The sequence below is a fragment of the Lepidochelys olivacea genome, assembly GCF_965140295.1.
Source record: "Lepidochelys olivacea isolate rLepOli2 genome assembly, chromosome: 20".
Taxonomy (NCBI): domain Eukaryota; kingdom Metazoa; phylum Chordata; order Testudines; family Cheloniidae; genus Lepidochelys; species Lepidochelys olivacea.
Window position 1 is genome coordinate 5488142 of NC_140430.1, and position 23264 is coordinate 5511405.

The window sequence follows — 23264 nt, forward strand, 5'->3', positions numbered from 1 at the left end:
CTGCAGCCCCCGGAACCGGGAACTCTGGAGATGCAAGAGGAGCAGCTATGGGGAGCAGGGGGCAGGACTGATGTGGAGCTGATGAGTCCCCCCACACACTTTTTTTAAACTTGTCAGTGCCCCCGAATTCTGAGAACAGCTGTGCCCCCCTCCCCCCCAACTCTGCTGGTGCCCCTCACTCCTGACCCGCAGCCCCCCGCCAGCTCTCCCAGCCCTGCCCCCCTCCCAGCTCTGCTGGTGCCCCTCATCCCTGACCCACAGCCCCCTGCCAGCCCCGCCCCCCTCCCAGCTCTGCTGGTGCCCCTCATTCCTGACCCACAGCCCCCTGCCAGCCCCGCCCCCCTCCCAGCTCTGCTGGTGCCCCTCATTCCTGACCCACAGCCCCCTGCCAGCCCCGCCCCCCTCCCAGCTCTGCTGGTGCCCCTCATTCCTGACCCACAGCCCCCTGCCAGCCCTGCCCCCCTCCCAGCTCTGCTGGTGCCCCTCATTCCTGACCCGCAGCCCCCCGCCTGCTCTCCCAGCCCTGGGCTACCCAGCGGCCAATGCCATCTCGAGCTGGCAGTGGGTCGGGCTGGATCTGGCTGATGCTAGAGGCCTCAGGTCTCCTAGCTAATAAACGCCATGGGGCTAACGCAGCTGCCCCTGCCAACCCAGCACAGCCACCAGAGGCCAGACCTCGGCTGGAGCCGGGGGGGAAGACCCCGGTGACATCGCTCCCTGGTCCAGGTCAGATCTCAGCGGCTGCCATTCCTGGTCTTGCAGTGACCCCTGCCGGCCACTGGGGGTCGCCATTCCCCAGCTTTGTGCGGCCCCGTTGCTTTTTGCTTCACTCCCCTCATGCTCCCACCGGCCTGGGCCAGCAGGGGGCAGCAGAGGGGCGGCAGCTTCGCGTGGTGGGGGGGGATGGAGGTAGATTCTAAACACTCGACAGTGGGGGTTATTGGTTAAGGGGGAGGAGAGCGGGGGGGGACAACCTCCGTCCCTCTGTAGTGATGGAGGGGGCAGAGAAAAGGAGGGGTGGAGACAGCCCCCTGCAGCACAGCGCCCCCTACTGAGCCCCCCAGCACAGCACCCCCTACAGAGACCCCCCCCACCACTCCCTGCAGCATGGGACCCCCGACTGAGCCCCCCCAGCCCAGCTCCTCCTACTGAACTCCCCCCGCTCCCTGCAGCATGGGATCCCCGACTGAGCCCCCCCAGCCCAGCTCCCCCTACTGAACTCCCCCTGCTCCCTGCAGCATGGGATCCCCGACTGAGCCCCCCAGCACAGCACCCCCTACCGAGACCCCCCCCGCTCCCTGCAGCATGGGACCCCCGATTGAGCCCCCCCAGCCCAGCTCCCCCTACTGAACTCCCCCCGCTCCCTGCAGCATGGGATCCCCGACTGAGCCCCCCCAGCCCAGCTCCCCCTACTGAACTCCCCCCGCTCCCTGCAGCATGGGATCCCCGACTGAGCCCCCCAGCACAGCACCCCCTACCGAGACCCCCCCCCGCTCCCTGCAGCATGGGACCCCCGATTGAGCCCCCCCAGCCCAGCTCCCCCTACTGAACTTTCCCCCCCCGCTCCCTGCAGCCAGGGACCCCCGACTGAGCCCGCCAGCCCAGCTCCCCCTACTGAACCCCCCCCGCTCCCTGCAGCATGGTGCCCCCTACTGAGCCCCCCCAGCCCAGCTCCCCCTACTGAGCTCCCCCCGTTCCCTGCAGCCAGGGACCCCCGACTGAGCCCCCCAGCCCAGCTCCTCCTACTGAACTTCCCCCCCCCCCGCTCCCTGCAGCCAGGGACCCCCGACTGAGCCCCCCAGCCCAGCTCCCCCTACTGAACCTCCCCCCGCTCCCTGCAGCATGGTGCCCCCTACTGAGCCCCCCCAGCCCAGCTCTCCCTACTGAGCCCCCCCCCGTTCCCTGCAGCCAGGGACCCCCGACTGAGCCCGCCAGCCCAGCTCCTCCTACTGAACCCCCCCGTTCCCTGCAGCATGGGACCCCCTACTGAGCTCCCCAGCCCAGCTCCCCCTACTGACCCCCCCTGTTCCCTGCAGCCAGGGACCCCCTACTGAGCCCCCCCAGCCCAGCTCCCCCTACTGAGCCCCCCACTCCCTGTAGCATGGGACCCCCTACTGAGCCCCCCAGCCCAGCACCCCCTACTGAGCCTTCCCTCCCGCCCCTCAGCATGGTACCTCCTACTGAGCCCCCCAGCCCAGCACCCCGTAGCGCTGTGCTGGGGCATTGGGGGCCAGCACAAATTGCGAGGAGACAGCGCACCCTGCTGAGCCCATCCCCTGCTCCCTGGGATTTCCGGGGCGTCTCTCACCCATGTACTGACCAGGCCCCACCCTGCCTGGCCTGTGAGTGGTGACAGATCTTAGTCCGGGGGGGCAGGAGGGGCAGGGTGCAGAGCCCCTTCCCCCCCCATGCGGGGTGCAGCCTCCCGTGTCCCTCCCAGCTGGCTCCATTCCTGCAGCCTGGAGTGGGGTTCATGTATCTCTCCAAGCTGGGGGTGGGGGCGGGGGGGATGCAGGCGCGGCGGGGGGTGGGGGGGCTGCTGCAGGAGGCAGTTAAAGCTGAAAAAACCCTCTGTGGCCACAGGGGCGGGAAGTTTTCTAAGAGCCAGAAACCAGCACAATGGGGGGGGGGCGGTTCACTCAGCCTGAGCAGCTGCGACCTGCCCAGCCCCACACCTCCGTGCTCTGCCCACATCCACAGCCTCCCTGCCCCCCCCCAGTCCTGCTCACAGCCCCCACCACGGCCATGCACATGCCCCACTTACACATACGTGCAGCCCGCTACAGACATGGTCACGCCTGCCCCCTCCTGCATACATACAGCCCCCCTCCCCCAGACGCTTGTACATGTCTGACCCATGCTCAGTGTCCCCCTCTAGTGGCTGGGCCACAGAAGAGTTTCATGGACTGCTATTGCCTTACTGGTGCCCCACAGAAGGTTTCGCTTCTGAACCCAGAGGCTGCGAGGTCAGGCCCCCGGGGTGTCACGGCCTGACCATGGGCATCTCAGTCCTGACTACTGGCCCAGCCCTGGGCTTCCCTCCCAGCCCTGCCGACACCCCTCAGTCCTGCCCGACAGCCCCCCCCCCCACTGGCCCAGCCCTGGGAACGCCCCTGTATCTCCTTTCAATCTTCACACGGCTCTTTCCTTCTCTCCCCCAGCCCCCTGTGCTTCCCCACCCAGCCCCCATGGCACCCTCCCCCTTGCTCTCCCCCCCCCAAACCATTTCCACTGCACTGCACGGCTTTGGTTTCCTATCACAAAAGATTCATGCAAATTGCAGCCAGTGCACAGCTGCCTTTGAAGGAGGAAGGACTGTGGCTAGTGCAGCTACACAGCGCCCCACGGCTGGCCGGTCCCCAGGAGACATTGGGATCCCCCTTTCCCGGGGGCTCCATTCAAGCCGGTGAGTGCCCTTGTTTGCTATCCCACTGCTGGAACCAACAGCCTGGGTGCTGGGGGGTCTGAGCTGTGAGTGTTGACCCAAACAGCTGTCCGGGGCTGGGCGGGTCAGGGGCCGCAACGGGGTGGGGGTGGCGTGACACTGATCTGTGTCCAGTGGCCCAGATCTGACAGCCTGGCTCAGGGGGAATGTAGGGAAACTGACACAGCGGCTAGACTCTCCCAACGGGACTGCTCAATGACCGCTCAAGTAGTGGCTACTCCTGCCCTGAACAAGGTGGGTTCTGAACCCCGGCACTTTCCATCCCGCCCAGTGTCATGGTGCATATGCCCGGTACTGATAAAATTCTCCCCTTTGCAAACATTCTTCCTTTTACATCTTGTTAAATCTTCCCTTGCGCTTATACTGTGAGAGCATGAAAGGTGAACACCCGATCCACAGCCTCTTTCTTCCCGAGAACGAATCTAGCTTTCTCTTTCTGTATCTTCTATCTGTTTCTACCTTCCTTTCTCTATCAATCCATCCCAATATACACCATTTCTTTCTTTCTTTCTTTCTTTCTTTCTTTCTTTCTTTCTTTCTTTCTTTCTTTCTTTCTTTCTTTCTATGTAATGTACTCATCTCCTTAGTATCCAGGGCCCCATCTGTGCTGCTTTGCACACACAGCTGGGATCGCTGCCCCCCACTACCCCGGGCCGGAGAGGGGTGTGTCTCTGCCGGCCAGGCCAGAGCCATCCCCCACTTCTCGGGTTATGAGACACAGCACTTGTCCACGGGGCAGGGGTCTCCACCCAGCTCTGTGCTCTGCAACTGGAGTCAGCCGTTGCACCTGGCATCAGAAAGTCGCGAGGCTGCAGCTGGGCTGGGGTGGCTGCACCTGGGGTCTGGGAGCTGAATCCCATGGGATGAAGGCTGTGCCGTAGATTCCAAGGCCCACTGAGATAGACTAGCCTGACTCCACAGCACAGGCCTGGGACATCACGCCAGCCAGCCCTGCATCCCCCCGATCCCCGGGGGCTGAGCTAGAGCCAGGGCTGTAGAGCGTTGGACCAAAATCAGCCTCAGCTCCCCCTCAGTCTGAGCCTGCTAAATCCTCTCCACTTTGCCCCAGGGGTGGGGTGATATTTCCCCACTGTGGGCAAGGAGCCCGATCTGCCTCCAGCCAGCTCCATGCTCTGTCCATTCACTGTCGGGTTTCGCACAGCTGTACCAAACCCTGTCTTACCCGGGTGTGGTGCAGGATGCTGTGAGGTCCCAGGGCAGACAGATCCCCATGCAATGGGGATATAGAACCTGTGTGATCCAAAGGCTTTGATCCCACCCCTGCCCCGGCACTGCCATGCTCTGAGGCCCATAAAAAGGTGACCAGCAACGGGCTTTTAGCTTCTTGATGTTCAATGTGCAAGGTCTGGGGAGGGGTCTGTGAGAGCCAGAATTGGCCTTGCTGTTTGTTTGCATGTTAGAAAGTTCAATTTTTTTCTCCCCTGGGAAACGCTAAGGAAGACTAGGGAGCTGGTGGACAGATGGGCTCAGACACTGACTGCAGATGCTGAGAGGGGGAGAGATTTGTATTCGGTTTGTTTAAAACCCTTAGCTGTCTTTTCGCCCCTATGAAACTCCAGCACCCAATGAACTCTGTGGAGAAAAGCGTTCTTTGTTAAATTTGAGGTTTCTCAGCCTTCGGGTCCCAGCTAGCCAATTCACACCCCAGAGACCCCCGGCCCCAGGAGCAGAAAGCTGTGATGCTCATTTCAAGCTGGTCTGGTGTAAATTTGAAGCAATTCCATTATTTCCAGGCTAGTCTGGGTGGGAACACTTGTACCCAAACCGACCTGAGCTGAGGTCAGGAACAAACTGCCTTTCACTCCCCCAGCTTTAGCTGCTCTGATTCCGAAGGGGAGTGCTCACACCCCGAAATGGCAGAGTTGCTTTGGATTTGCCCTTTTTGCTGCCAAGCCTGTGTGTGGATTGGCCCTGAGGCCCAGGGGGAATCAGTTCAAACCTTTATTCTTTCATGGAAAAATTCGGGCAATGTCCCACGTTTGTGAACGCTCCTATGGACGTCTGGCAGAGGGCTGTGCCAGGCGACAGACCTTTGTGTCGTGCCCTAGGGTGCAGTTTGGGTGTTGTACCCCACTGGGGAGTGGGATATCTGACCCCCATCCCATGCCCGAGCCGCAGATGGGTTGTTGCAGCCTCTAACCAATGAGTTTTGGGTCTTTCACTCCCTCTGGAGCATCTTGTCTTTTAGCTCTGGTCGTCCCCGGTTCAGTGCCTGGTGGGTTGGGCCAGGGGCTCTCAGCCGGGTTGGAAATTCGTTCCCCTAAAGCCAGGGGCCCTTTCCCAGGGCGTTGCTGGCCTCTGTGTCACGCTGTGGGCTGGAGCATCGAGGATGTTGTTTGTCACTGAGTTTTTGTTATTTCCGATTTGTAGACTTACGGGAGCCCTGGCTCCCAGCTTCCCGCCCCTCCCCCGCTCTAACTGATTGGACCCCACCCCCTCCCAGATCTAGGGATGGAACCCAGGGGTCCTGATTCCCAGCGCTAACTCCCTACACCCCACTCCCCTCCCAGAGCTAGGAAGAGAACCCAGGAGTCCTGACTTCTCCAGCTCCCGCCCCACTCTAATTCTCTAGACCCCACCTCCCTCCCAGAGCTAAGAAGAGAACCCAGGAGTCCTGACTCCCAGGTCCCCCTGCTCTAACCGATTGGACTCCACCCCAAAGCCAGGGATGGAACCCAGGGCTCCTGACTCCCAGCTCTAACTCCCTACACCTCACTCTCCTCTGCAAGCTGGGAAAGGAACCCAGAAGTCCTGACTTCCAGACCCCCGCTCTATCCACTAGACCCCACTCCCCTTCCATCTCCTCCTAGAAGTTTGGTGCTCATGGGAACAGAACCAGCCCCAGGGGCCGGCTGGTTGTAAAGGGGAAGTGCCGCTCTGCAGCCGAGGAACTAGCAATGAGCGAAATGGTGCCGCAAGAGCTTTGCTGGGGACCAAAGGCTGGTGGGGGAGTCAATCCTGGGCCCGACGGGCTGCTGTTATGGCCTGGTTAAATGCGAACAGTGCAACCCCATGCCCTTTAACCCAGGCAAATGCCAGGCAAGGTGGACGCCCAGGTGACTGCCTCCAGGGCGTGGGCTCTGTCTGGGGATGCTGTGCCCCCAAGAAGGATTTAGGGGCCATTGTAGATAATCGCCCCAGTGTGAGCTCCCAGCATGACACCGTGGCCGGAAGGGTCAGTGCGGTCCCTAGGCGTTGAAGGGGACTGGTAGGCAAACGTAGGGACGCGCTCGCACCTCTGCGCCCGGCGCTGTACTGGAATCCTGAGGCCAGTGCCGGGCGCTACGCTGCCGGGGGTGGAGCGAGTTCAAAACACAGATCCAGGGGCTGACAAAGAAGCCTTTTGATGAGAGGCTGAATGGGAGAGAAGGCTGAGAGGGAGCTGAGCTGTGTGTCCGGTACTGACACGCCGCAGAGAGGGCTGAGGGCTGGAGGCTTCTCTCCACCTCGCTGCCAAAGGAAGCTGCCTTTTAAAACCAGGCTGGGGCATGTTCGTTTAAGAGGTCGGCTCTCAAAATGAGCTGGGGGCAGTTCTCTGGCCCAGGCTACGGGCGCTCAGATTAGCGGATCGCAACAGCCCCGTCTGCCCTTGGAATCGCTGAATCTGTAAGATCCAGTTGCTAGCAGCTGCAGTTGCAATAAGATGCAATTTCCTAGCTGGGAGGGGCTGGGTGTCAGGACTCCTGGGTTCTAGTCTCAGCTCTGCAAGGGGAGTGGTGTCCGGTGATTAGAGCAGCAGGGGGCAGGGCTGAGTGTCAGGACTCCTGGGTTCTATTCCCAGCTTGGCCTTGGACGCATTCTGCATCTGCGAAATCAATCACCTTCCTTTTCCTCGCCTGTGCGTTCTTAGGAGAGGGTGGGAGGCTGGGTTCATTCGTGTCTAGCTCCAAATCCCACCGGCTAGAGGGGGAAACTGAGGCACAGAGCAGGGCCACGCCCGGTGAGTCAGCGGTGGAGTTAGGAACAGAACCCAGGAGTCCTGGGTCTAGTCATGTGCTCTGACCACCTGCTTCCGCTCTGCCGTGATCGCGTGTGGAGGGAAAGTTGGGCGAAACCTGTGCTAACCACAGCTCCTGCCTCTGACAGGCACCTGGCGTGGGGGGAGCAGGGGGAGGCTCTGGGCAGGGCTGTGCCTGAGGCCCGGCTCTGGGCCGCCTCTGCTCATATCCCTTAGGTGGAAAGGAAGCATCAAAAACTCGGGGGCACGGGGGAAAGCCTGGGCTGATGTGGTCACACAGTGCACGGGGAGAGGGCATGTGTGGGAATCTCCAGGGCGGTGTGTGGCTGGGCAGGTGGGGGCATGGGTTTGAGCCAGTGTCCTCACTGCAGCAGAAGCGGTGGGGTTTGTGTGTGTCAGCTCCTGTCCCCACAGCCCACCCCGGGGTGACCCCAACCAGCTCCCTGGAGGTGAAAGCCCCTGGGCCCCGTCTGCACTGGGACGGCTCCCTCCCAGGCCAAACGCCATGGCTACTGCTGCAGGGACGCCAGAGTGTGTGTGTGAAGGGTGTGTGTGCGAGAGGCCTGGGTGCACGTGTAGAGTGTGTGTCTGGGTGAGTGTTTGTTTTGTCCTGGTGTGTGAAGGGTGTGTGAGTGAGGGGGCCTGGGTGCACGTGTAGCTTGTGTGTGTGTGTGTGTGTGTCTCTGGGTGTGTGAAGGGTGTGTGAGTGAGGGGGCCTGGGTGCACGTGTAGCTTGTGTGTGTGTGTTTGTGTCTCTGGGTGTGTACAGGGTGTGTGTGTGAGGGGCCTGGGTGCACGTGTAGCTTGTGTGTGTGTGTGTCTCTGGGTGTGTGAGGGGCCTGGGTGCACATGTAATGTGTGTGTGTGTGTGCAGGGCGGGTGTGTGAGGGGCCTGGATACACGTGTGTGTGTCTGGGCCTGCTGTAGGGAGGAGGCCATTTACCACACTGCATCCTGTGTCCCTCCCTCCATCTGCATCAATACAGGGTTGAGAGAGATTTTCCATCGTTCCTGGGGTGTGTGGGGGGGAAGAGGGGGCAGGGGGGAGAGGTTCTCCAGTATTCCCAGTGTGAGGAGGGGGGGTTTCCCTGTTGTTCCCTGTGGGAGCTGCCCAGAGCTGAGCCCCTCTATGGACTGGGCCCCATCCTGGAGCTGCCTGGCCCCAGGGAGTGGTCTAGGAATCCAGACGGTGTGTGTGTGTGTGGTGGGGGGAGAAGTGAAACTCCCCAGGCCAGGGTGGGGGGGCCAGGCCGTGCCCCCCGCTCAGCACTTTCACTTCCCCATGGCAGGGAGGCCTGGCTCTGGGCAGGAGACACCTCTGCCTGCCACGGGGAGGGCGGGCAGACAGCTGCCCCCCACCCCTAACCATCTCCCCTCTCTGCCAGACCATGAGGGGCACCGGGCTGGTGGCAGGGCTGAGCCTCCTGCTGGTGCTGGCGATGGGGCAGGAAGAGAAGGCGCTGGAAACAGGTAAGGAGAGGAGATGGGGGTGTCGGGGTGGGGGGCATGGGGCAGCATGTTGCTGGAGGCAGTGGGATGGCCGGGGGGGGGGGCACGGCAGGAGACTTGTCTCTGGTTTGTTTGGGCCCTGCAGCGGGTGAGACGCCTGTGGGTGCTGGGGAAGGGACTGGGGGTGTCACTCAATCCAGGGGCAGCGTGTGGGGAGCCCTGGCCTGTGTCCATTTTGGGGCCCCATCGGTGAGGTCAGGGAGAAGCCTCTGGCTGAGTGGAACCCACCCACTGCCCCGCCCCCCCGGGGTAGCCCAGTATAGCCCCCCAATCCTTGCCCAGCCCTGCCTTGTATCCCAGCCTGTCCCCTGCTCACCCGCCCAGCCCTGTCCTCCAAGCCTCCCCGCCAGCTTTGTGCTGCCCCCTAGCCTGCCCCTCAGCTCTGGCCCCACTGCCCTGCCTCCCCCAGTCCTGCCCTGCTCTCCCCCCCGTCCCCCAGCGTGGCCCAGGACACTAGTCCAACCTGGCCTCACTCCTAGTCAAGGCTTTTGCCATGGCAGGGTTGCTCTCCTGAGTGCCCGGCTGCAGGGCAATGCATGTCTGGGGAATGGGAGTGATGGGAGGCGGGCTGGGGGCTGTAGGTCACGGGCTCTGAGCAGTGGGGGATGCGCAGTGGGGGGCTGTGTGGTGGGGGACAGGGTCAACACAGTGGAGGTGAGGGTTGTATGGTTGGGGGGCTGTACAGTCGTGGGGGGCTGTGCGGTGGGGAGGGGGGTCTCCCCAGTGGGGGGGGTTGTATGGTTGGGAGGCTGTGCAGTGGGGGGCTGTGCGGTGGGGAGGGGGGTCTCCCCAGTGGGGGGGGTTGTATGGTTGGGAGGCTGTGCAGTGGGGGGCTGTGCGGTGGGGAGGGAGTATCCCCAGTGGGGGGGGTTGTATGGTTGGGAGGCTGTGCAGTGGGGGGCTGTGCGGTGGGGAGGGAGTATCCCCAGTGGGGGGGGTTGTATGGTTGGGAGGGCTGCGGGCTGCGCTGTACGTTGCGGTCGGGGTCACTCGGACGGTATCCCCGGTTCCCTGCAGGTTCCTGCTGGCCCCGCGCCTCCTGCCGCGACTGCATCCGCTCCCAGCCCAGCTGCGCCTGGTGCAAAGCGCTGGTAAGTGCCCATGGGCACTGGGGGGAGGGAACACACGCGAAGGGATCCCCCCCAGCTGAGAGCAGAGCCGGCTCATTGAGCAGCCCCACGGCCCCCAGGGAGCCCAGCTGGGGCCAGGGGCTGGGCCAGGGCAGGAAGGATCCTGCTGCTCATGGGGGCCCTGGGATGTTCTGAGCTGCAGTTGGCAGGGTCTCCTGCTCTCCTCCCACGGTACCTTCTCTCTGGGGGGCTCCTCTCCCCTCCCATCCAGCCCCACTCTGAGCCCCAGACCCACTCCCCCTTGGCCTGAGGTCCACCAACTCCAGAACAGGGACCCCAGGATGCTGTCAGCCCCACTCGTCTGCCGCAGCCGGACGCCACGACCCCCTGAGCCTGGAGAACAGCCCCCAGCTCCACCAGTGCCCCTCAGCCCTGACCCACAGCCCTCTGCTGTCCCCGCCCTGGGCTCCCCCCACACCTAGCTACGCCGGTGCCCCTCAATCCCCCCCCCCGCCCGCTGCTGTCCCCGCCCTGGGCTCCCCCCACACCTAGCTACGCCGGTGCCCCTCAATCCCCCCCCCCGCCCGCTGCTGTCCCCGCCCTGGGCTCCCCCCACACCTAGCTACGCCGGTGCCCCTCAATCCCCCCCCCGCCCTCTGCTGTCCCCGCCCTGGGATCCCCCCACACCTAGCTACGCTGGCGCCCCTCAATCCCGCCCTCCGCCCACTGCTGTCCCAGCCCTGGGCTCGCCCCACACCTAGCTACGCCGGTGCCCCTCAATCCCCCCCCCCCCGCCCTCTGCTGTCCCCGCCCTGGGCTCCCCCCACACCTAGCTACGCCGGTGCCCCTCAATCCCGCCCTCCGCCCGCTGCTGTCCCAGCCCTGGGCTCGCCCCACACCTAGCTACGCCGGTGCCCCTCAATCCCCCCCCCCTCCGCCCCCTGCTGTCCCCGCCCTGGGCTCCCCCCACACCTAGCTACGCCGGTGCCCCTCAATCCCCCCCCCCCGCCCTCTGCTGTCCCCGCCCTGGGCTCCCCCCACACCTAGCTACGCCGGTGCCCCTCAATCCCCCCCCCCGGCGCCCCCTGCTGTCCCCGCCCTGGGCTCGGGCTGTCAGACAGAAGTGACTTCTCATCCCAGCCGCGGCCTCTGATTCACCCTCGACCTTTTCCTGTTCTTCCTCTGGCTTCTCACGAACTTGGTGTTTGTGAAAATAACACAGTGAGTCAGGCCGACTCGGCTCTCCCCCACCCCCAGCTCTGCTGGTGCCCCTCAATCCCGACCCGCAGCCCCCTGCTAGCCCGGCCCTGGCCCTATCTGGAGCAGGCACCTGTTAGTGCTGTGGGCTTTGGGGCTCGTACAGGGGGCCTGGAGCTGGATCCCCAACATCCCCCTCTCTGGGCGCCCCCCTCCCACGCAGCCAGAGCATTACCCCAAGTGCCGGGGAGCCATGCAGTCTGTGTCCAGCTGCCTCGGCCCCCCCAGGCGCGATGGGTAGGACCCCCCCATGCGGAAATCCTCTCTGATGCGTTATCCCAGCCGGGGGTGGGGGGTCCCAGCTGGCGTGTGACAGCAGCTCACCACATCCTGTCACCCAGCAGGGCAGGAAGCCGGGGGGGGTGGGGGAATCTCCGAGCATGAGGGGGTCGTGTAACTTAACAGCACCGTCCCCATCTCTCACCCCTTCCGGCTGAGGGGCTCAAGGTGCAGCACAGACAGGGGCCCGGGGGGAGAGTGTGCGTGGGGGGAGGGAGGAAACTGAGGCAAAGAGGGGGGGGCGTGACTTGATGAGGCCCACACAGTGACGGTGGCAGAATTGGGAAAAGAGCCCAGGAGTCCTGCCTCCCAAGGCCCTATTGTGGTTGTTCGGTTTGGTGCCGCTCTGTCCTGCAGAGAAACCGGCGGCTTTGCCCTCTCGGGAGCTCGTGCCATGGGGTCTGGCCAGCGGGGGGTGGGGGTGGAGCACAGATCCCTGGGGGACCCTCTGCCTCCTGGCACAGACAACCATGGGCACCAGCCACTGGGCCAAGCAGACCAAGCCCTTCCCTCCCCTCCGGGCATGGCTGGGCTGAGTGGAGGAGCTGCTGGCGAGGATGGGAATGGGGGACTGCCCCAGCAGTGCCAGATGTCCCCCGCCTTGCCTGCCAGCTCCACTTGCAGGGGGCTGCACATATTTGCCAGCCTTGAGAGGGGGCAGCGTGAAACCCCAGTGGTCCCGCCCTGGTGTGGGGCAGCAGGAACAGCTCCCAGTCACCCCCCCTGCCCGCTACGCCCATGCCTCCCAGCCATGCAGCTGGGCTGTGCACCAGTGTAACTGCTTGGAGAGATGGGTCAGTGCAACAGAGAGGATAAAAGACCTACTACCAGTGCTGGCCGAGGGAGCGCTCCCATAGCTCACGGGGCCGAGGAATGTGCATTGGGAACGGAAGGATGGGGGCATCCAGTCCAGCTGTGTCAGTGGGGGCGGTCTGCAAAGGGCTTGGGGGGCATGATGGTGAAAGCCCCCCAACCCCCAGACATCCCATCCCCCACTGCTAATGCTGTGGTTTGTCACCTACAGCAACAGGAAACCATCAGTGAGAAACAGATAAGATAAACGCCACCAGCAGCACGTCTCGCACATCCCGGGGTGGGGGGGAAGGGGGCAGCCAGCAGTGGGGGGTCTCCTGATAGCACCCTATCCCTAGGGGCTTGGAACGGACCACAGGGAGTGCCCCCTTCTGGGGCAAAGCGGTAGGGGGGTGCCCCCGCTGCTCTGCCAGTGGGCCTCAGAGTGGGCGAGGGAGCTGGGCTTGCCCAGCAGGTGCCCTGGGTGGTGCTGGTCAATGGGGAGAGACCTCAGGGGGGCAGCGTGTTGGGGGGAACAGAATTGGGGGGAGGTGCCTCCCGGCTGCTCAGGCTTGTGGGCTGAACCCCCCCTCCCCTCTCCAGAACTTCACCAAGGCGGGCGAGTCGGACGCCACGCGCTGCGCCACGCGGGGGGAGCTGCTCCACCGCGGCTGTGCCCTGAAGGAGGTGGTCGAGCCCCGGAGCCGGCACCAAGTCCTGGAGGACGCGCCCCTGAGCGACAGCGCCGAGCAGGAGACGGTGACCCAGCTGGCACCCCAAAAGATCGCCCTGTGGCTCCGACCCGGTGGGTCCCACTGGAGGGGGGAGGCTTGTGGTTAGAACTGGGCCCCATGCCAGGCTGGGGGGAAGAGCGGTGCTGGGGCCCAGCTGTGGAGCTGGGTCTTCTCTGGCCTCCCAAATCCCCTGCCTGGGGCTGCTGATGCCTGGCTCGCCAGCCCATGTCGGTCACGTGTCTCTGCCAGCACCATGGATCAGCCCTTTGCTGGGGTCCCAGGGGTTTGTGCACCCAGGCCACGAGGTGCCTCTGAGAGACAGGGGGTGTGTGCCTAGAAATACAAGCACTGGGGAGATAGTGATGAGACAGAGGGATGTGAGATGGATGGATAGATCGCGGGGGTGGATGGACAGGTATGTATGCAGCTGGGTGGGGAGACAGAGGGGTATGTATGGGGGTGGGTGGATGAGTGAGTAAGTGGATGAAGGGGGCTGGGTGGGTGACCAGAGAGGTGGGTGGGTAGACGGGTTGGTGGATGGGAATGGAGTATACATTGCTGGATAGAGTGGTATGTATGGGGATGGATGGATGGAGGGGGTTATGGGTAGATAGAGGTGTGGGGTGGCTGGATGGGTGGAGGATTGGGTTGGTGGATAGAGTGTTGGAGGAGTGGGGCAGATGGATAGGTGGAAGGATGGAGGGGTTGGGGGGATGGATGGAGGGGTGGATGGGTAGGTGGATGGATGAGGAGGAGGAGGTGGTAGGTAGGTGGATGGCTGGTGGGGGATGGATAGGTGAGGGGATGGGTAGGGGGTGGGAGGTAGGAGGATGGGGGGATGAAGGAGTGGGGGATGGATGGAGGGTGGATGAAGGGTCTCCCCACAAGCCCCTGGCCTTGCAGCGTGATTCCCTGCTGAGCTGGGTCCTTGGCTTCCCCCCCTGCCCTTCCCAGGAGAGCAGCATAGCTTCTCGGTGCGGTTCAAGCGGGCCGAGGGCTACCCCGTGGACGTCTACTACCTCATGGACCTGTCCTACTCCATGAAGGACGACCTGGAGAACATCAAGAAGCTCGGCAATGACCTGCTGGCCGCTCTCAGGAACGTCACCAAGTCAGTGAAGATTGGTATGAGGCAGCACCCCACAGTGGGGCGATGCCCCCCTGTTCTCCTCGTGCTCCACTCCCCAGGCCCCCATGGGGTGATGCGCCCCCATTCTCCTCATGCTCCACCCCCCAACTCCTCGAGGGGCGATGCCCCCCCACTCTCCTCATGCTCTGCCCCCAATCCCTGTGGGGCAATGCCCCCACTGCCCACTCTGCTCATGCTCCACCCCCACCCCCATGGGGTGATGCCCCCCCACTCTCCTCATGCTCTGCTCCCCCCATGGGGTGATGTCACCCTGCTCTCCTCAGACTCTGCCTCCCCCACCCCCTGTGGGGTGGTGCCCCCCCCACCCCTTCCTCACGCTTTGCTCCCCCACCATGAAGCACAGATGGAGCCATGAGCTGTGGGAACCTGGCCCCATAGTCAGAGCTCCATGGGGCTGGAGGGCAGCTGTGGGAGAAGTCAGGGCAGATGGTACAGGGCAGGGGATGGTGGGTCTAATGGTTAGAGCGGAGGGGGCTGGGAACCCAGACTCCTACATACATACATACCCTTCCTGGTTCTGAGAGGGGAGTCTAGTGATTAGAGCAGGTAGGGGCTGGGAGCCCGGACTCCTGGGTTCCATACCTCACCCTAGGAGGGGAGGAGGAGGACTGGGGTCCATCCGGCACAGGTGGGGTCCCCCTGTGGCGACTGTGGGGCCAGCATCTGAACCCGGCACCGCCTCTGCCCTGCCAGGCTTTGGCTCCTTCGTGGACAAGACGGTCCTGCCCTACGTCAGCACGGTGCCTGCCAAGCTGCGGAACCCCTGCCCCGACCGCTACGAGCAGTGTGACTCGCCCGTCAGCTTCCGCCACGTGCTGCCGCTCACCGACAACGCCAGCGAGTTCGAGAGCCGCGTGAGCCAGCAGCGCATCTCGGGCAACCTGGACTCGCCCGAGGGCGGCTTCGATGCCATCATGCAGGTGGCCGTGTGTGAGGTGAGCCGCCGGGGGCAGTAGCCACGGGCTCTGGGTGGCGTGGGGCGTGGGAATCCGGCTGTTGGGCATTCCCTGCCTTTTTGTTGGCTCCCAGTATGTGCACGGCTGTGTGAGTGCGCAAGTGTGCAAATGGGTGTGTACAGGCACATCGCTGCCAGGGAGTGTGTGTGTGTCTGGGTGTGCACGCGCACACACGGGTGTGTACGTGTGCATGGATGCCAGGGTGTGTATTAGTGTTGGTGTGTGCGTGGCTGGGTGTGATTGGCTCTGTGTGTGCTCAACGGGTGTGACTGTGCACGTGGGGGGGGGTGCACGCACGGGTTATATGAGCACAAGGACACCTGTGCACGTAGGAGTGTGTGCATAGCTGTGGGAGGGCACGTGCTCACACGTCCGTGTGTGGGCACAAGGGTGTGCATTGCTGCAAGGCGTGTGAACAAAAGTGCATGCGTGTGCCCACGGGTCTGGGTCGATGTAGGGGGTGGCACCAGTGGGAGGCCATTGTACCTGCTCACCCCCCACCCCCGCCCCACCAGAAGCAGATTGGCTGGCGGAACGTGACGCGCTTGCTGGTCTTCACGTCAGATGACGTCTTCCACACGGCAGGGGATGGCAAGCTGGGTGGCATCTACCTCCCGAATGACAACCAGTGCCACCTCGACACTGACGGACTCTACAGCAAGAGCCACATCTACGTAGGTTTCCCCCCACCCCGTTCGGTGCCCCTCGGGGGGCAATGGGGCCGGTCCCTGCAGCACCCTGCACCCAGCTGGGGGAGGCTGGGACGAGGACGGGGGCAGTGAGCATGCCCTGTAAAAGCGAGGGGTGCAGCCGGAGTCCAGGAACGGCTGCCCGGATGCCAGGGTTCTATGCCTGGGTCTGGGAAGGGAGTGTCGTCTTGTGGTTTCAGCAGTGGAATCTAGGCTGCCTCTTACTACACCCGGAATGACCTTAGCCTTTTTCGCAGCTGACTCATATTCAGTTCGTGATCCCTGCTAACCACCACATTTTTTTTCAGCACTGACTCCCCAACCCGGCTGCAGTCATGCGTTTGATTTTTCCTTCCTAAGCAAAGTACTTTGCACTTGTCTTTACTAAATTTCAGCTTGTTGATTTCAGACCCGGTCTCCCACGTGTCCGGGTCATTTTGAATTCTAATCCTGTCCTCCAAAGTGCTTGCAACCTAGGGTGACCACATAGCAAGTGTAAGAAATCGGGACGGGGGTGGGGGGCAATAGGTGCCTATATAAGAAAAAAAACCCCAAATCGGGACTGTCCCTATAAAATCGGGACATCTGGTCATCCTATTGCAACCCCTCCCAGCTTGGTGTCATCTGCAAATGTTACATGCCGCTACTCCACTCCATTAGTCAAGGCACTAGTGAAAATATTAAGTAATACTGGACCCAGGACTTACCCCTGCAGGACTGCCCCCGCCCGGCCCCCAGCTCTGCCCTCCCTGTTTGAGAGCGAACCCTCCATAGCTTCTGTTTGAGGATGGGCTTTCAACCGCTTGTGCACCCACCTTATCGTAATTTCACGGAGACCGCCAGCTCCCTAGTTTGCATGTGAGACTGTGTGAGAAGCCGTATGAAAACCAAGCTACGGCGCTTTGACAGCTTCCCCCATCCGCTAGACCAGCAGCTCTGTCAAAGGAGGAAATGAGGTGGATTTGTTCTTGATAGACCCGTGCTGGCTATTCCTTATCCCCTAGTCAGAGGTGGGCAAACTGCGGCCCACGGGACCGTCCTGCCTGGCCCCTGAGCTCCCGGCTGGGGAGGCTAGCTCCCAGCCCCTCCCTCGCTGTCCCCCTTCCCCGCAGCCTTAGCGCGCCATGCCACCAGCACTCTGGCCCGCCGCTCCTGCTGGGCAATGCGGGCAGTGTGGCTGGCTCCGGCTGGGCGGTGGGGCTGCGAGCTCCTGCTGCTCTGAGCAGCATGGGAAGGGGGTGGGGGGGTTGGATAAGGGGCAGAGGGTCCCGGGCGGGGAGCAGGGGGCGGTTGGATGGGGCGGAGGTTCTGGAGTGGGGCAGGCAGGGGATGGGGAACAGGCCGCATTGGATAGGCATGGGAATCCCGGGGGTGGGCTGTGAGCGGGTGGGGGCATGGATAGGGGTTGGGGCAGTCAGGGGACAGGGAGCAGGGGGGGGTTGGATGGGTCGGGGGGTTCTGAGGGGGGCAGTCTGGGGGCGGGGGCCAGGCTGTTTGGGGAGGCACAGTCTTCTCTACCCAGCCCTCCATACTGTTTCTCAACATCGATGTGGCCCTCGGGCCAAAAAGTTTGCCCACCCCTGCCCTAGCTGCTTACAGATCGCTTGTTTAATAATTGAGTCCAGCAGCTTTCCAGGGGTTGAAGTTAGGCTGGCTGGGCTGGAATTCCCCGGGGCCTTTGTTGGCCTGTTCAAAGCCCAGCGCTATGTATGCCCTTCTCCAGGTATCTCACTCGGCTCCCATGACCTCTCCGAGTTAATCGCGATGGGTTCTGAGTGCGCCAGCTAATTCCTCAGGCCCTGCCGACCCTGGGTTCCGTTCCTGTGCTGGGAGGGGTCAGAGCCCGGACTCCTGGGTTCGACTCCTGCTTGGATGCCACCCTGGGCTGGCAGTGCTGTGTGGTGACAGGTGGGCGCTGCCTCTCGTTGCAGGATTACCCCTCGGTCGGGCACTTGGCCCAGGTGCTCTCAGCCTCTAACATCCAGCCCATCTTTGCTGTCACTGGCTCCACGCTGCCCGTGTACCAGGTGAGGGCGGGGGTGGGCCAGGGGCGGAGCTGGGGGAGGCGGAGCTGGGGGGCTCACTCACTCACCCGGCCTCTGCCCCGCTCCAGGAGCTGAGCAGGCTGATCCCCAAGTCGGTGGTGGGGGAGCTGAAGGAGGATTCCAGCAACGTGGTGCAGCTCATCTCTGACGCCTACAATGTGAGAGGGAGGGGCAGCTCAGGGGGAGGGGATGATGGCATGTAATGGGGGTGGGGCTGAGGGTTTTGAGGGATCCTTGAAGGCCCCCCCCCGGCCCCAGCACCCAGCATATACCTGCAGGGCGCCCTCTGGCCTGGGCACCCCATGCAGGGTCTCCTTGGCACTAGTGGGGGAGGTGGAGGGGCTGGGTGGGGGTGTTGCCTAGTGGTCAGAGCAGTGGGGCCTGGGAACCAGGGGGGTGGGTGGAGGGGCTGACTACCCAGCCAGCTGGCTGGGGGCTTGGAGGGGCTGGGTGGGTGGTAGGAGCTGGGGTGGGCAGGGAGCTGGCTGGAAGCTGGTGGGGCAGGCAGGGTGGGTGAGCCAAGGAGGGTCCCTGCAGCCTGAGGCCCCCCCCTGCTCCCTCGGCTCCTGGACGGCTCCCTGTGCCCCTCTCCCCCCAGAGCCTGTCGTCCACGGTGAACCTGGAGCACTTCCAGCTCCCGCCCGGCGTGAGCGTGGCCTACGAGTCGCACTGCGAGGATGCCACCCGCTCCCTCGGGGGCCACAGTGGGGTCTGCTCCGGCGTTCGCATCAACCAGCTGGTGAGCCCCCCCCTTCACCCCACACCGAGCCCTGCTGGGCTCTGGGGACCCCAGGCTGAGCTGCCCCTATGGCCTGGCTCCTCTCCCCGTCTCTGACACCCTGGGGTGGGGGAGGGCAACCCAGCCCAGGCCCTCAGTTGGGCCACCAGGCTTGGAGGCTGGGGTCGTCCTGGGCAGTGTTAGGACAGCCTGACCCACTGAGGGGGAGGGGGGGCTGGGTAGCTTGTCCCAGTGGGGAGAGAGGACAGGCCAGCTCAGTGGGGGGAGGGGGGCTAGGGGAGACAGGTGAGGGGAGGGGGCAGGCTCGCTCGGGGGTGGGGGGAAGCTGGGGGCCCGCTGAGGAGAGGGGGCAGGCTCGCTCCTGGGGTGGGAAGCTGGGGACCTGGTGAGGGGAGGGGGCAGGCTAGCTCAGTGGGGGGAGGGGAGCCCGGTGAGGGGAGGGGCAGGCTGGCTGGGCGGGGGAGAGGGCGGCAGGCTGGCTCAGTGGGGGGAGGAGGGCTGGGGACGGGGACAGGCCAGCTCAGTGGGGCATAGGGGGGGGTGTCTACTCTAGGCCTCGTGGCCGGGGGTGTGTGTTTACCCCTCCCCCACATGCCCGTCTCCCCCAGGTGAATTTCACGGTGACGGTGCAGGCCGACACCTGCCTGGAGGGTCCGCACGCCTTCGCGCTGCGGGTGCTGGGCTTCCCCGAGGAGGTGCACGTGGAGCTGCAGACACTGTGTGAGTGCCCCTGCAGCCAGCCGGAGCCCCACGCCACCCACTGCAGCGGGGGCCACGGCACCCTCACCTGCGGAGTCTGCAGGTAAAGCCCTGCCCAGACGCAGGGGAGGTGGGGGGTGGGGGGGGTGCAGATTGGGGCAGGGGGAACAGACTGCTCAGCAGGATGGGGTTGGGAGTCTGGCCTAGTGTGGGGCTGGTCGTGGCCTGGGCTGCAGGGAGTCGGGGGGCATCCCTGCTGAGCGGGGAGGGGCACTGGGGGCAGCCCAGAAGGGGGGGGGTAGGAGGGGGCAGCTAGGCTGTGCGTGTGTGTTGGTGGGGCTGCAGGCCTCTTGGCCCAGTGGCTTGGAGGGGGGGGTAAGAAGCCCCCCCCGACATGTTCCCCTGACCGCCTCCCCCACCGCCTTGCAGCTGCAGCCCTGACCGCGTGGGCCCGCTGTGTGAGTGCAGGCTGGCGGACGCCGCGTACCTGCAGGAGGGGTGCCGGGGCCGGAACGGCACGGGCCTCCTGTGCGACGGGAAGGGGCAGTGCGTGTGCGGGCAGTGCCAGTGCAACAGCAACGTGCGAGGGCAGCACTGCGAGTGCGACGACACCAGCTGCGAGCGGCGCGACGGGCAGCTCTGTGCAGGTGAGGGCGGCGGGGCCGGGCGGGGGGCCTGGTTGCCGGGGCTGCCGGGCTTGGGGAGGCCAGAGCTCCGATGGGCTGGGCAGGCCCTGGGCAGCTGCTGCCTCGCCCGGTGGGAGAATGGAGGCGGGGAGGGTGGCTGGTGGGTTTTGTGCAAGGCGAAGGAGGAATAGAGAGAGGGGCCGGGTTGGCTCCCAGACCGAAGCGGGTGCTCGCCCAGGCTGACGGCACCCTGCCCCCGTCCCTCCCCGCAGGCCGGGGTCAGTGCCAATGTGGGAGTTGCCTGTGCGACCAGGGCTACGCGGGCAGCGCGTGCGACTGCAGCCTGGACACCAGCGCGTGCCTGCAGGACGGCGTGGAGTGCAGCGGGCATGGACGCTGCCTCTGCAGCAAGTGCGAGTGCCAGACAGGCTACTTCGGCCGGCTCTGCAGCCGGTGCCCGGGCTGCCAGACACCCTGCGAGGAGCACCGGTGAGAAGCGGGCAAAGGGCAGAGGTCAGGACGGAAACTCAGCACCGCCCACCCCAAGTGCCCAGGGTGGCAGCCTGTCAGTGCCCTAAGGCCAGGGGAGAGGGCCGGGTGGGGTGGGTCAGGCTGGCGGGGGCGGGGGCAGCGAGTGGTGGCAGGGGGCTGGGGGCAGAGGGGGTGGCTCAGGACAGTGTATTTGTGTGTGGGGGGGGAACGGGACGGACAGTGGGAGGGGCCGGCTGGGGATGGTGGACAGGGCAATGCAGGCAGGGGGGACCCTGGAGGGGCCAGCTGACTGCAGCTGTCTCTCTGGGAGCCCTGCAGGGACTGCGCCGACTGCAAGGCCTTCGGGACGGGCCCGCTGAGCCAGAACTGCAGCACCGCCTGCAACCACACCACGGCCACGGTGCTGCCCGAACCCGCTGTGAGCGAGCAGTGGTGCAAGGAGAAGACGGAGGACGGGCGGATCCTGCTCTTCCTGATCGAGGGCATGGACGGGGGCACAGTTCGCCTCACGGTGAAAGCCAAGGACGGTGCGTGCTTGGCCAGGGGGAGCCAGGGACGATGAGCACCAGTTGTGGTTGGGTGGGGGCTTGGGTAGAGGGGGTGACATGGGGCAGGCTAGGGGCTGGGGCACTATGCCCCAGGAAGGGTGAGCAGCAGGGAGAGAGGGGGCCCAGTGTGGGCCAGAAAGGGGGAAGCCAAGCAGTCGGTGGGGGGACAGCGAAAACAGGGAGGTGGGATGCAGCTGTGCGGGCTGCCGGGGGGCGGGTGGCGGGGGTGCGGCGTGGCTGCAGGCTTCACTCAGGCCGGTGCTCTTCCTCCCCTCCCTGCAGCTGTTGCTGACCAGACCGCCATGATCGTGCTGGGTTTGGTCTCGGGCATCGTGGTCATCGGGCTGCTGATCATCATCGCCTACCGCATCTCCGTGGAGGTCCTGGACCGGCGGGAGTACATGCGCTTCGAGAAGGAGCGGGAGCAGGCCAGGGGGAATGAGGTCAGGGCCCCACCCCTGCTGTCGGCGGCCCCTTCCCTCCCAGCTCAGGCCTTCCCCCTTGCCTGGCCCGTTCAGCCCTTGGCCACTGCCAGTTACTGTTACAGGGCCTGTCAGAGGAAGTGGCCTGAGGCCTGGGACCAGATGGGAGCCTGCGAGCTCCCTCACGCCACGGCCATCCAGTCCCAGCCCCCAGGCTGAACTGGACGGGTTCCCCGGGCCCGATGGCTCCCTACCTCCTTCCCCATGGGCTGCAGCCTGTATGCCCTGTGTCACGTGCCCCGGTGGGTGAGGATGTTCCAGCACCTGGCCCAGTCTCCTCTCCGGGCCAGGCCCCCAGGTGGATCCGGCTCATCAGCCCCAGATGCAAAGCAGGGCAGCTACTTGTCCTAGGTCAGCGGGAACAGACCCCCGGTTCCCTGAGGCCACCCCACTCCTGCCTCCCCTTTGATTCCAGCAACTTCTCTGCCCTCACAGGTGAACAACCCGCTGTACCAGAGTGCCACCACCACGGTCATCAACCCCAGGTACAACGACGACTGAGGCATCACGGATGGCCAGCCACCAATGGCATGGGCCCCCAGATGCCACGCTACGGCAGCCACCCCGAGCTTGACTGGGCCTCTCCTGGAAGGGAAGGCGCAGGCAGAGGGCCTGCTGCTCGGCGGAATCTCACACGGCTACCCGCTGCCAAACAGGCTGCCAGGTGCCCCCACTTGTCACTGGAGGAACAGGGTGCGGCCCTGGCTCCATTCTGGGGCCCGTCCCAGCCTGAGGCCTCCCTGCTTTAGTAGCCCTACCCTGCCCTCCCCTTGCAGCGCTAAGCCCCTGCCCCGAGCCTGCTGCTTCTCTGCCCCCTGCAGTGCGTCCGTCAGCGACCCCCAGCACCCAGAGAGCAGGAGCTGCTGTCCACGCCCAGCAGAAGAGCTCTGGGGTCAGTGACTAGCAGGAAGGGCCGGGCTACGGAGCGCCAAAGCCCTGCTTTTGGGGGCTTCTCTCATTTAACGGGGAGCACTGTAGGACAGAGCCGAGCCAGGGGAAACTCATGGCCAACCGTGGGGGGGTGGTAATTGGAGCAGGGCTCTTCAGCACCAGAAGGAAAACAGCAGGCGTAATCCCTCCTCCCAGCCGGGATCAAGAGCACCAAGCCAGTAAAACCCCACTGTGAACTGGGTGCTTAACAACTACTGAGAGCCAGAATAAACCTAGGGAGCCTCTCCCTCTTTATCTCCTCCAGCACCCTCGGGGCTCTCAAATAATCCCCCCCGCAGACGAGGAACTGCCTCCCCCACTTCGCTGAGTGAATACAGAGAGGAATAAAGGGCTGGGGCAGCAGCCAGCTCAGCTCTTGCGTGATGTTTTATTGTGCGCTGCCACTGACAGAGTTTCCTCGCAGGCAGCAGGGCTGGGAAGATACAGTGACCGGGGCAAAATACAGACAGGCTGGGGGAAATTTGCATTTGGCCCAGGTGTAGAGCAGGTCGAGCCTCTCTCTCCCCTACACTACTAACTGCAGCCAATGTTTTCACACACAAAAACTCAGTCAGGGCGAAGTGTGTGTGTGGGGAGGAGGAACACTCGCTCCCCTTCTCACTAAGTAGCTGTTTGTCAGTGGTCGCAAGGAGGTGTGTGTGCGGGGGGGGGGTCACACTTGAGAATCAGCCGCTCACACTCTTACACCCCATGTGTACGAGGCAACCAGCCTGCCTCTCTCCAGGCCCCTGCCCTGTGCTCTCACAGGCTGTCCTTTCGGAGGAGGGAGCCTGGGGTTACTCCACAACTCTTGCGCCTGCAGTGACCACCCCTTCCCCTAAG

At 64.0% G+C, this 23264-nt stretch overlaps 1 protein-coding gene across 2 annotated transcripts; it reads left to right on the forward strand.

Annotated features, from left to right (window-relative positions):
* The first annotated feature begins 8729 nt into the window (after window positions 1–8729).
* Window positions 8730–22784, forward strand: ITGB7 (integrin subunit beta 7). 2 transcript variants are annotated; one of them, XM_084610757.1, is made up of 15 exons: window positions 8730–8894; window positions 9951–10024; window positions 12935–13136; window positions 14020–14190; window positions 14909–15150; window positions 15687–15845; window positions 17792–17887; window positions 17974–18063; window positions 18504–18644; window positions 19253–19446; window positions 19773–19990; window positions 20242–20458; window positions 20780–20988; window positions 21292–21452; window positions 21927–22784. In XM_084610757.1, exons 1-15 carry the CDS (start codon window positions 8813–8815, stop codon window positions 21990–21992), a joined length of 2322 nt encoding a protein of 773 aa, XP_084466883.1. In that variant the 5' UTR covers window positions 8730–8812; the 3' UTR covers window positions 21993–22784. The 2 variants fall into 2 exon arrangements, with proteins under 2 accessions (XP_084466883.1, XP_084466884.1); XM_084610758.1 differs by lacking the exons at window positions 8730–8894; window positions 9951–10024 and adding an exon at window positions 11183–11224.
* The last annotated feature ends 480 nt before the right edge of the window (window positions 22785–23264 follow it).

Excerpts from the sequence above, each read along its gene's own strand:
- ITGB7 (XM_084610757.1), top strand. The coding sequence starts at position 8,813 with ATGAGGGGCACCGGGCTGGTGGCAGGGCTGAGCCTCCTGCTGGTGCTG. Across the intron at positions 13,137-14,019 it reads CGCCCTGTGGCTCCGACCCG|GAGAGCAGCATAGCTTCTCG; the intron begins GTGGGTCCCACT and ends TGCCCTTCCCAG. Across the intron at positions 20,989-21,291 it reads CACGGTGAAAGCCAAGGACG|CTGTTGCTGACCAGACCGCC; the intron begins GTGCGTGCTTGG and ends CCCTCCCTGCAG.